General features: G+C 47.6%; 1 protein-coding gene across 1 annotated transcript; it reads left to right on the top strand.

Annotated features, from left to right (window-relative positions):
- The first annotated feature begins 6,563 nt into the window (after nt 1-6,563).
- On the top strand, nt 6,564-9,876 carry LOC307084328 (lysozyme g-like). Its single transcript, XM_079748664.1, has 5 exons — nt 6,564-6,700; nt 6,896-6,976; nt 7,120-7,322; nt 7,644-7,794; nt 8,903-9,876. The coding sequence occupies exons 1-5, from the start codon at nt 6,697-6,699 to the stop codon at nt 9,133-9,135; spliced, it is 672 nt and encodes a 223-aa protein (XP_079604790.1). The 5' UTR covers nt 6,564-6,696; the 3' UTR covers nt 9,136-9,876.
- The last annotated feature ends 3,488 nt before the right edge of the window (nt 9,877-13,364 follow it).

The following is a 13,364-nucleotide window of genomic DNA, read 5'->3' as shown; positions in this document are numbered from 1 at the left end:
TGAACAATATTTGAACAAACAATCATTGTAGACGAGAGAAGGAAGAAGAAACACCCAAGACGTCTCTACTTCTCATTGATGTGTGTGTCTGATATAGTCCGGATACTCTCTATATTTCTTTACCTCTACATTTGACTTCTGGCTTTGACTAAGAGTCCAGGGTTGCCAACTTTGGGACTTTGGTTGGAGTGAGACTCTAAAATATTAGTGTGAGCCGCAAAAAATTTGACAACCCTAACCCTATTTTTTTTACAAAATAGTCCTTGTTTACTTAGTATAAACCCTCATTTATGAAAAAAAGTCATGATTGACGACAGAGTGCCTTCAAGGGACAGTCTGTTTCTGGTGTCAGTCTTGTTAAGACCAATCAATGAAAATGTTCGCTCAGCATCCGCATTTGAGTGAGGCATGCTCAACACAATCTGGGCCACCTTGAATAATTTGGGGAATTCAAAAGTGCCACTTGCCCGATTCTTAAGATTTCCAAGATATACCCATAGGTTGTCCATCCTGTGGTACTCCCCATCCTTATTTGTCTGGATGACCGCTTCGCCCCAGATGGATGCAGGTATATCTTCCTTCTCCATCATTTGAAACTCCAGGGACCCATCATTCAGCTGGTCCTGCTCCCTTGGTTGGTCGTAGGGCAGGAGATGGTTGAATCTAAACAGAGATATACTGGTTTGAGAAAAGTCTCTTTACAGCAGAAACAGAATAAACCAATATCACTCTACAGCCCAGATGGTTGCATACATACCTATGAAAAAAGTAGAGCACATCATTCAAGGTGGTATCCATTTTTTGTCTGAAGTCCACGAACCTTGAATGCTCCAGTACAGGGTCATGTAAAGGGAGCTTAGCTGTGGCGTACTTGACTGCCTTCACAAAAAAGCTCCTGGCTGCGAGATGGAAGTTTTTAGCTGAGTCCATGGAGACATCACCTTCTTCCACAAGGCGGTTTAATGTTGTCCTCGTTGTGAAGCCAACACCAAGCTGAGAATCTAAAAACGCATGTATGGATAATTTAGTGCTTAGAGTAACAGAAGACCTGCATACAATGCAAACATTATATAAAACCTTTGTTTTTGTCACTCCTAATATTCACCTGGCAATTGGCTCTCCTCATCCCTGAGGTCCACTGTGTCCACATTGACCCCTCTAAAAGCTCCTGGAATATTGTGGCTGACCAGGGTCACTGCCACTTTGACCTCTGCCCTTCTAGCCTGTAAAAAAAATACGAGGTTACATCTGAGGTAGAATATGTGCAAATGCATAGCCAAAGCACACATATGATTGGATTCAAATTATCACCTGAGTGTCAAAATTCATCTCTTCAGCCCTCGAACAAACAAATCTATCTATTTTGTTTGTACTGTCAAGGATTTTTTGTTTTTTGATATGAGTCTTCACACCAAAAGTGAAACTCAGTTGTGCCCTGTTTAATGAAAGGCCACTCTTTGGTCCAGGCACTGTTGAATTTGGAATTGTAAGCAGCGGCCCCTGATTTTGCCCTTTTCTTCTGCTTGACTGTGGGCTCTGTGCTATCTTCCTCCTCCTCCTCCACCACATCATCCTCCTCCTCATCATCATCATCCAACATCACCCCTTCTTCATTGTCTTTCTCCACTCTTTCCTCTATCTAAAAAGGTAGGCTGTGTTTAAAAAAAACCTGCAGCCTTATAATGACATGGTAGCCTAATCATGACATCTCCATTAAAATTACATGTAGGCCTGGATTTGCCTTGTGCTAACATTGGTAAGACAAGTTCATATTAGGTGGAGGGCACACTCCATCTTTTAATGAAAAGGTAGCCTAGTGTAACATTTTTCTTTTTGCTAACAAACAACTGAACATAAATCATTATGTGACTAGCTTACCTGCTGAAGCTCTGCTTGATTCTTCTCTCCATGTCCATGATCCGTTTTTCTTTTGAAATATTTCAGCAAGCTCATCTAACAAATTGTAATTTGCACACGAGCCTTTTATTTACCAATTACTTAGCCCTCATAACGCTCGCGTGAGAAAACGTTTGCAACTAGTTTAAGTCTTTACTGTCTCAGCACACAATTAGACTGATTAAGCAAGGCTACGTCTGTAGTGACAAGGCACACAATTGTATTAGACAATAGATTATTCTATTTGTTAGGCTATTTTATCTGCTTACCTTGATTAATGTCATCCAAACTTTCAGTGGGCTCCGACTCCGAGCCTATACGCTCTGAACTCTCTCTGAACTTTTCAAACGCAACTGACGTATCAGGTGCATGGCTTTCAGCGAATCAACGATCAGAGAATACTGCCGCGATCACTTTGTAGGCAGATGTTACAGCTGCTAGTCATCAACAGAAAATGAACGGGAGAATTTTTTTTATTAATTAAATTTTTTTAATTTTAATTTAATTTTTGATTTTGGCGTTGTGGTAACCCACAAAAACATAATAAAGACATTCACCAAGGGACTGTTCCTTTAAGGAAAAGGGTTTTGGGATAACAGTTCGGGTTTATGACAGTTCGGGTTGACGGTGTTCTGGTTTACGGCAGTTACGTTTGAACCCTAACTTGTTTTAGTTTTGAAGTGGAGAGTAAAGCTGACTCGACCCATCTCCGTCTCTTGTCTCGTCATTTACCGCACTCCACAATTGGTGACCCCCGACGCGAGTTGGATATGGCTGGATTATGTTGCACATCGACGGTGATAACAACGCGCCCGCTGTGGCGCCGGCCGCCGCTGGCGGCGCGGCTAACGACGCGGCTATCGCTGGCGCTATCTATGCAGCCACCGTCAAGTTACCGGACTTTTGGCAGCACACCCCGCGGTCGTGGTTCCAACACTTCGAAGCCCAGTTCCAGCTGAGAGGAATAACGCAGGACGTCACGAAATATTTCCACGTGGTAGCAGCCTTGGATGCCGCGACGACGGCCAGGTCTATGGCGCGGTTGGAGGCTCCTCCAGCTGTCGGCAAGTACGACGCACTCAAGACGTTCCTCGTGGGCCTTTTTGAACTGTCGGAGCTGGAGAAGGCGGACCGCCTGCTTTCCCTGACCGGCCTGGGTGACGGGAAGCCGTCCGAGTTGATGGAGAGGATGCTGGCCGTGCTGGGCTCTGCGGATCCCTCCTTCCTTTTCGCCCACATATTCCTGCGGCAGCTTCCAGCACCCGTGCGCACCGCTCTGGCCAGCTCCCCCCTCTTTGCCTCCAAGGACTACCGGGCGGTGGCTGTGGAGACCGACAGGATTTTCCTCGCCAGCAGGCAGCAGTTTGTCCATGCGCTGCTGCCCCCCCAGCACACGTCGGCCCCGCTTCCGCCCCCGGGGCACGACCCGGACACCGCAGCCGCTGTGACAGCCCGCCGACAGCGTGACGACGGGTGTTGTTACTACCATGCCAGGTTTGGGGCCAAGGCCAAGCAGTGTCGCCAGCCTTGCAGTTTTGGGGCCCCGGGAAACGTCCGGGCCAGCGCTCGTTAACAGCTGTGAGCGCTGGTCGGGACCGCAAGCTGTTGCAGTCGGGACTCGTCACTGACGCCTTGTCCGGCCGGCGGCTGCTGGTCGATTCTGGGGCTCAGCGCAACATCCTGCCGGCGACGCCTGTAGACACTGTGGCTGGCGGCCATGGCCCCCCGATGGACGCCGCCAACGGCACACCCATTCGTACCTATGGCACATGGTATGTGGAGGTGTGTTTCGGCGGCCGGCGTTTCGGCTGGGATTTCGTCATGGCTGCCGTGTCTACGCCACTCCTGGGGGCGGATTTCCTCTGCGCCTACAGGCTGCTGGTGGATGTAACGAACTGCCGCCTGATCGACGCCCTCTCTTTTGCTTCGTACCCCTGCACTCTGGGGGGGGGGTGGGGGGGCTTTGTCTTGCGAACACGTTCGCAAGACGGGGACCTGTATCAACGCCTGCTGGCTGAGTTTCCCGACATCACCACGCCCACGTTTTCATCGGCTGTGGCTAAGCATGGTGTGGAGCACTACATCACCACGGTTGGCCCCCCGGTCTATGCACGGGCTCGGCGCCTCGACTCTGCCAAGCTCGCGATCGCCAGGGAGGAGTTCGCCACCATGGAGCGCCTCGGCATCGTACGCCGTTCCAACAGTCCGTGGGCCGCCATCTTTTCAAAGGTGGACCTGGTACGCGGTTACCATCAGGTGCCCGTCCGCCCGCAGGATGTCCCCAAGATGGCAGTCATCACCCCCTTTGGACTTTTTGAGTTTCTGAGGATGCCTTTCGGCCTCAAGGGCGCAGCACAGACGTTTCAGCGCCTCATGGACTCTGTGCTGCGGGACATGCCGTTCCTGTTCGTCTACTTGGACGACATTCTCGTTGCCAGTGCGTCTGCAGACGACCACCTGACGCATCTACGGCAGCTGTTCGGTCGGCTCAGTGAGCATGGTCTCATTGTCAACCCGGCCAAGTGCGAGTTTGGCCGGTCCTCCATCGCTTTTCTCGGCCACCACGTCACCCCGCAGGGAGCGGTTCCCCTACCGGCCAAGGTGGACGCCATCGCCAGTTTCCCACGCCCGCGCACTGTGAAGTCCCTGCAGGAGTTTCTGGGCATGCTGAACTTCTAAAACCGTTTCCTCCCCCATGCGGCCCAGCTCATGCGACCCTTGTACAACGCCTTGCGGGGCAGGAGGCCGGCAGACGTGTTGGATTGGTCCACAGAGATGACGGCTGCTTTCGATGCTGCCAAGACCGCGTTGGCCAACACTGCTCTGCTGGCGCACCCGTCTCCGACCACCCCTGTTGCTCTTACGCCTCTGATTACGCCGTAGGGGCTGTGTGTGAGCAGTGGGTGGGCGGAGCCTGGCAGCTGCTGGCCTTTTTCATCAGGAAGCTCTGTGACACCGAGAGGAAATACAGCGCCTTCGACAGGGAGCTCCTGGCTCTTTTCCTCGCCACCCGTCATTTCCGTTTCCTGTTGGAGGGCCGTCGGTTCACGGCGTTCGTTGACAACAAGCCGCTGACGTTCGCCATGGCCAAGTCTTCGGAGCCATGGTCTGGTCGGCAGCAGCGTCAGCTCTCCCCCATCTCTGAGTACACTACGAACATTCAGCATGTGGCCGGCAAGGACAATTTTGTAGCCGACTGCCTCTCTCGGGTGGTTATTGGTTCCGTCCACTTGGGGCTCGACTACGCAGCTATGGCTGGGGATCAGGCTACGGACTCTGAGGTACAGGCCTACAGGGCGGCCCCCACGGCGCTCCTCATGGAGGATGTGGTATTTGGCACGGCCAACACTACGCTCCTCTGCGACATCTCTTGGGTGGCCCGCTTCGGCACACCGTCCGACCTTTCCTCGGACCGGGGGCCGCAGTTCACGTCGGAGCTTTGGACTGCGGTCGCCGAGGTCCTGGGGGTGAAGGTCCACCGTACCACAGCCTATAACCCACAGAGCAATGGGCTTTGCGAGCGGTTTCATCAGGACATGAAGGCCGCGCTCAGGGCCAGCCTTACAGGCAGCGACTGGGCTGACCGCCTCCCATGGGTTATGCTGGGCCTTCGCTCCGCCCCCAAGGACGATCTTCAGGCGTCGTCGGCAGAGCTGGTGTACGGCCAGCCCCTGCGCATCCCTGGGGAGTTTCTTCCGGACGCCACGGCCCCGTGGTCGGCTGCCTCCCATCGTGCTGCGTCCCGGGACATTGCAGACGCTTTCGTTCCCATTCCAACGTCTCACCATGGTCTCCCCCGGTCCTACGTTCCCAGGGATTTACCGTCAGCCAAGTACGTTTTCGTCCGCCACGACGGCCACCGTACCCCGCTGCGGCCCCCCTACGATGGCCCCTTCCGCGTCTTGGAGGGTGGGCCTAAGAACTTTGTTGTGGATATGGGGGGCAGGCCTGAGCGGGTGGCTATAGACCGGCTCAAGCCTGCTCATGTGGATGTTGGCGAACCGCTCCAGCTGGCTCAGCCCCCGCGGCGGGGGGCGCCCGCCTGCGGCAGCCTCGACACCTGGCCCTGCGGCGGCCTCGACACCTGGCCCTGCGGCGGCCTCGACACCTGGCCCTGCGGCGGCCTCGACACCTGGCCCTGCGGCGGCCTCGACACCTGGCCCTGCGGCGGCCTCTGCACCTGCTCCTGCCTTTTGCCCTTCTCCTGTTAGGCGCAGCCGTTCGGGCCGCCTGGTCCGCCCCCCTAGGCGTTGATTTTTCTGGGGGCTGTTATATGCTAGTATGTTCTGTTTAACACTAGTGGGTGTCCATTGTTCTCTGTAGGTTCCCTGTCGGGTCTGGACCTGTTGGTTTGGGTGAATTCTGGGGGGGCCTGTGTGGTGACCCACAACAACATAATAAAGACATTCACCAAGGGACTGTTCCTTTAAGGAAAAGGGTTTTGGGATAACAGTTCGGGTTTACGACAGTTCGGGTTGACGGTGTTCTGGTTTACGGCAGTTACGTTTGAACCCTAACTTGTTTTAGTTTTGAAGTGGAGAGTAAAGCTGACTCGACCCATCTCCGTCTCTTGCCTCGTCATTTACCGCACTCCACAGCGTGACATTTCTTGCGTGACCGCGTGAGATTGATGGTGAAAGCATGACTGTCGTGTGACTGTTGGGAACCCTGAACTTACTAAGAGTGAAACCAAAACTATTTATAGAACAAACTATATAATCGTCATAGACGAGAGAAGGAAGCAGAAACACACAAGAAGTCTCTACTTCTTCTGCAAGGAACTCTTGAAAGATATCTACCATGGGTAAGAATTCTAAAATGCTCTAATCGGAAAAACTATAGGAAGATTATTTTTTATTGTTTATACAGTTTTTCTTTTTTTTAATCCAACATTACACAATTAAACATTAGTAAACAAGTAGATCAACATGATTCGAGCAAAATGATATATATGTCGATAATATTGTCAATAATAATGTCATCAACTTAATGTGTCTAGGGTACGGAAACATCATGCGCGTAGAAACATCTGGAGCGTCTGACCACACCGCTGGATCATATCAATGGGGGCTGCATGGCGGTAGGGGGCTGCTGGTCCACATACAGCCATACAATTACTACATAAAACCATTCATTTTACTGAAGAGAGAATCATGTTGTGAACATTGGAATGCCCATGTCAAGAGACAAGAAAGTACCGTAAATATATTATCTGTCCCAAAGGCAAAAATGCATCGGAAAAAATGGCTGGAGAGGATTTGCAAGACATGAAAAAATATGTGACCATCATTAAGAATGTGGCGAAAAAGCACGATGTTGACCCAGCTCTCATCGCTGCCATCATCTCCAGAGAGTCCAGAGCCGGTCAATCCATTAAACAGACAAATGGTTGGGGGGATAATTTTGAGGCCTTTGAACTGATGCAGGTAATGAGCCTACATTTGTAATAGGCTAATATCAAAAATTATTATGGCACGGGTCTGATGTTCGGTGACATACCAAATTTTACTGATCATGACACACATAGTCTAGTCTCAAACAGCCCCAGCATTAATGTCTAGCCAACATCTAAAACTATATGAATGTAAGCATGAAGCCTTAAGTCCCAGATGGACAGGACCGTCTAAAGTCCGCCCAATGGCAAATATGTTTTCAATTAGTTTGAACTGAATAAGTGGTATATAATCAAATGTGACCTGATAATGTGTCTATGGTGAGGATATGCAACATGGCTTCCTCCTTAACAGGTTGATGTGGATCCAAAGGGTGGTAACCGCAAAGCAAGAGGACTCTGGGACAGTGAGGAGCACCTGGACCAAGCCACTGGGATCCTGGTTGGTTCTATCAATCAGATCCAGACCAAGTTCCCCCGCTGGAGCAAAGAACAGCAGCTGAAGGGTTTGTCTCATTTATCAATTATAATAATCATTCAAACTTATAATAATTATTATTATAAGTTCCTATTCTGACCACAGACTTCCTAGTAGTAGATTATAGTAGACTACTGCTAATTTAGTGACTACACATACAATCAAGAACAAACACGCATTGACAATTGTGTAAAAAAGAGTATTGTAAAGAGAGAGAGCAGAAGAGGGGAACATTTTTTAATGAACTGCCAAGAAGACGCCCCCCAGGGGGGAGCCAGACTTTGTGTACATCCGGGGCTTCGCCCTGAGGGGGGGTCCAGACCCCCCCTCAGGGATTTCTAAGATGCGATTTCCTGCATATAGTCTAGTCTATATTTTAGGGTGACCTGCTGGACATTGGCAAATCATAAAGCCCTTCTAATTCATAGCCTACATTTTCAGTTGCAGGGCCTGCTCAAGACAATAATATTTAATGGAAAGAAACAATAACCACTTAACTGCTGACTTCTGGAGAGTTTTATGTAAACTACAATGGCAACATTGAGACTTATAAATTTGAGACTAACTTTCAGTAGATTCAAAGTAGGATTGCTGAGATGGGTTTTTTGTTTGTTTACTTTTTTGTATTTTAGAAGTGGTAGGCCCATGATTTTGTAGCGAAGTATTATCAATGCTGTTGCATGTCCTTTCCACTAGATGGCAATGAAAAATCAAGAATGGAGACCCCTGTTAGAATATATCTGTTGGCGGTATTCTATTTTTCTTGTTGTGGCTTGTTGAAATAGTCTGAGGGAAATGAAGGTTTTTGTTGTTGGCAATTATTTGCGCAGTAAAAGGCCTTAATGTAATTCATAGGGATTTTGGTGTCAGGGTTGTCATAGCTTCAAAAGCTTATGAAAGATCCGGGGCTTCAGTCCCGAACGCCATTTCGGTCTAAAATCGAAAAAGTCACCTACAGAGAAAAGTGCATTCAGTCAACCAGAACAGATATCTCACAGCGCCTTTCACTCAGGAATAGCGGACTGACGGCGGTGTCATTTTGATCAAATTACACAGAAAGATTAGCTCTGAAATCGTGCATACAGCGCCTTGAATCTACATTCTGCCTAAACACTGTCCCTTATGTTTGACTGCAGGAGGGATCGCGGCCTACAACATGGGTGACCTTGCTGTTGTTCACTCCTATGAGGAAGTGGACGAGAATACCACAGGAAAAGACTACTCCAATGATGTCGTTGCCAGAGCACAGTGGTACCAAAGAAATACTTCATTTGAACCACAAGAACCCAATAACCGAGACTGGTTCTTTGGCCCCGTTGGCGCCTCTGTCTTAATTGGCCTAACTCTCGGTTGCCCCGCAATCCGTTAAATTTAAAAATCATTTTATTTAAACAACACTTAGCCTATATAACAATTAACTTAATGTAACATTTAAAGTAACAAATAATTTGCAACACTGAACAAATTTGAACAGAAAGAATAATATAAAAGTAGGATGAATAAACAAATAACCGAAGATTTCGCTCTTTTCTCAACTCAGTGACCTGCATAGGTTTCGTTTTCCGGTCATTTTGATGATATGCTTGTCAAATATCCTATTATCGCTTCTTATTAGGCTATTTAGCTTAAATAATGATATAATCAGGCCGTATAGAATGCAACATGTTTAATAGCCAAACTTTCAAATAGACGGAAAAAACATGAACGTCTGATTCGCAATAACGAGGCACGGTGTTCTGAGTTGCTGTGTAGTAGGGTAGGCACCCGAAAGGTTTATTTTTTCTAACCTTGCTTTCTTTCATGCGCGGAGCTTGGGGGTGGCTTTCTACCATCTTTTGTGTCTGCTTGATTTTCGGCTGTGAAAAATGAAAACTTTAAATCTATATAGATCCTGAACAATACATTCTACAGACACAATCCACCTCATTCTCTTCGTTTTTGTATGAGGAATTGATAGAGATGAGGATTGTCATGATTAGATAATATATGGTGCATAAAAACTTAAATAAACACAGAAAAATGACAACGGTGACATTGGATCGCTGGAACTCCTAAGCTATGGATCCTATTGATATATGTTTTCTAACTTTTGTATTTTTACAGTCTATAACTATTAGATGTGTAATAAAAAAAACAACGAATTATTGTCACATTTATGTTTATTGGGACTATAATGGATGCCACCCTGGATTTCCAAAAAAAGCAAATATAAAATCGACATAATGTCTTAACTGTACATTATGTAATGAAAAATGACCCTATATTCTGTTACATTTTGCCATAAGACATTGAGAGAGATATGACAGTGACATGACTGGAAGATGTGGAAACTGTAACACACAACTAAATGCTAAAAATGTAGGCTTATCAATAGGCAGTAACCTTTCTGGTTTGTCTAGGATGAAATAGAGCGGTTAACACAGAAATTTTGAATATTGGTCTTGTCTCGGGTATTTGGCTAATTTTGATTCACCCCTGCCTGCTTCACTATGGCTGGCTATATGTGCATTCACAAACCTGTCCTCAAAACACCCTTCCTTCGTTTTCAGAAATGTGTAATGTGAAAATGTGTAAATGTGTAACTCATAGTGGTGTTCGTTGATGTTCCTAATCAAGTATCATAGCGAAACACAGTTTCTGTCGTCTTTATTTTTTTAAACGGAAACCGGACCGGAAATGGAAAGAGGGGGTGGTTGTAGTCTTTTCGCTCGGTTCTAGCCCTACTGTTGATACGCAGAACCGAGCGAAAAGACTACAACCAGCCCCCCTTTCCGTTTCCGAGAGGTCGAGGAGGACTAGGGTTGAATGATCAAGGCTTTATTGTAACTGCTTTATTGTAACTGAGTAACAACCGAACCTGAGTTGGTTTGCAAAGAACTCGTGAGCGGCTCCCGACCCCCGCGTTATATTCCTACTTGTGTAACCTCCCCTAATATGTCCTTGGCCAATCACAATGCTCTAAACTACGGGCCCGCACTGTTCTCCATTAAAGATCCCATGGCATAAAATCTTCACTTTCTGAGGTTTTCTAACATTAATATGAGTTCCCCAAGCCTACCTATGCCCAGTAGCTAGAAATTTAGATGGGTGTAAAACGAGCACTAGGCATTCTGTTCCGCCTTTGAAAAACGAAGCTCTGACGCGCCGCTTTGGAATTTTCCCCGTATGTCGTCATAAGGGGAGTGCCACCTCCCCTTTCTCTGCCGTGCCAGCCCAGAGAATTTGGCCCGCCAATGAGACAATGAGCTACGACCGTGTGTGTGTGTGTGTGTGTGTGTGTGTGTGTGTGTGATTACACACACTTTAACGCAAGTGTTGTACACTTCTTTGTTATGTGGATAACCGTTCTGCTGTTGGTGTTATGGCTCATTAAACGTCGGTTCATTGACGTCTCTGGTATTTCCCCAACGAGACTGTAGTTGGGGTTACCTCAGCCATGGTTGAGAAGGAATTGGGGGAAAGGAACTTTGGGTTTGACTCCCTGAAGTACATGAACTGCGACATGGAGGAGCCAGCTGCTGGCAGCGGGGCGGTTCAGTCTACTTCAGATTGATGTGGAAGAACCAGAGATGCAGAGAACCCGACGCAGTCGTTTGTGATTCATAATATCGTCTAGAGGCGCACACAGCTTTTGGCCGTGATAAAATGTATTATATGATATAGATATCTATGTATAATATGATATTATTTAGATATAGCGCTCCAGGACTCCAGCCATAGCACCCAGAGTGTTCTAGAATATTTACAGAAGACAGCCAAAGGCTGTGTGCGCCTCGCCATTGCGATACATCCACTGTAAACAGAGCGCATGTTACCGTGGCCGCAAGCTGCTCAGGGCCACTACCCCTGCCTCCTCCTTGACCTGCCTCTCTCCTCCTCATTTGCATTAAAGTTACAGACACCGAAATGGCGCGTTTGGGGAAAGCTCAATGGGCGACTGGCTCGTAGTGGCTGTAATTCTGCACCACGGCTGAATTTCGGGAACGTCTTCAAATACTGTGTTAGGGGCCCACTAATATCTTTATCAAAGCATCCATAAAGTAGCATGCCATGGGACCTTTAACATTTATCTTCTCGCCAACGGTGCCTACAGTACATTCTATACAGTTATTCCGCAAGAATTACATACAAAAGGGTTACATATTAAACATTATAGTTGCACGAAGTTACAGATTTACACATTAGTTATATGCAGTGAGGTCTTTGATTAAAATCCATGCATCCAAACAATCCAACCAATATTAATTGAACTTTGAACTTTGATACTTTTTGTAATAGTTATCAATACCACTTAATTTGTCTGTGGCATATACAGTCATCATGAAGCTTGTATTATCTGACTTTAATAGGAGTATGGACTAGGTGACTAACTTGAACTTCTGAGTGGAGTTAGCCATCCCACAGAACAAGTATTCTGAAACCATAAGGAGGGGGAACCGCAGGAGGGCCTCTCCTCATCACAGCCCTACCGGTCCTTCCCCCTCACCGTGACGTGAGCCAGACGTCTTAGAGGGGCCACTTATACCTAAATGAGGTGGTCGGGGGCTCATCTTTTGGCAACTGGTAAACGGTGTGAATGAGGGACACATGTAAATGTCCCTCAGAATGCAGGCATTTGACCAAGGAAGGCCAGGTAATATCAATATAGTGTTGATGTCATTGACAACAGAGGGATATCCCTGTCCCGGTCAGCCCAGGACGCTCTGAGGTCTTATTATTTTGTCCCTTTGTCATTATAAATTGACAAAGGGACAAAATAATAGGGGTCATTATAAATGACAAAGGGACAGGGCCCGGAATAGGGCCCCCCTGTTGACTCGGTTTCTCTCTACCATTATTCCAACAATTTGGCTGAGTAGCCTCCATTATTTTCCACCATACTGGCCATATGTTACACATGTAAATGCCTTGATGTGCCAAGGTGGCCAGAACGCACCTTGTTTTCATATACCTCATACTTATTGAGGATGTCAAGAGTGGAGGGATCCTTCAGTGCAATGTCAAGATTCTCACAACTATCAGTCTGGACTAGATCAAAGAGGGCTTTGGGATTGGTGATCTCCATGTTCTCCTCAATGAATCTCTGAAGTAACAGTCGTTGCATAGCTTCACAGTGCTTTTGCACTTTAGGACACCTTTGAGACAGCCACTAGTGACAAGTTTTGCCTCAATGAGGATTTCAGCATAGCCTGAGCCTTTGCATTTGTGCCCTGTCAGCATGCCCATGTAGTTCATCCCGGTATGGAAGGGTCCTGGGGTGAACAAATGCTTTTTGTACTCGTTTTGGGAATTTCCAAATGAGAGGCAGGTTCTTCATGCAACCACCGAGGTCAAAGGTGTTTAGGAAGAACTCCTGACCCACCTCCATGGTGGCCTCCCCAGACTGTTTTAGCAGCTCCTTTTGTGAAGGTTGGTTGATTGGGGTGAAGTAGTCGATGGTAGATCCTCGAGGGGGCTTGTCACTAGTGGCTGATACAAAGCCAGCAAACCCTGCGAAAAGTTGCTTTGTAAACTGCTCCCCACCAGTCGGACAAGTCACCAGACAAGATACTCTTGGATGCAGTTTGAGTAGACTTAGCTAGTAGGCTCAGAGACACA

The sequence above is a fragment of the Pollachius pollachius genome (genome assembly GCF_949987615.1).
Source record: "Pollachius pollachius genome assembly, chromosome: 12".
Taxonomy (NCBI): Eukaryota; Metazoa; Chordata; class Actinopteri; order Gadiformes; family Gadidae; genus Pollachius; species Pollachius pollachius.
This window is presented reverse-complemented; position numbering and strand designations above follow the sequence as displayed.

Excerpts from the sequence above, each read along its gene's own strand:
- LOC307084328 (XM_079748664.1), top strand. Across the intron at positions 7,323-7,643 it reads AGGCCTTTGAACTGATGCAG|GTTGATGTGGATCCAAAGGG; the intron begins GTAATGAGCCTA and ends CCTCCTTAACAG. Across the intron at positions 7,795-8,902 it reads CAAAGAACAGCAGCTGAAGG|GAGGGATCGCGGCCTACAAC; the intron begins GTTTGTCTCATT and ends GTTTGACTGCAG.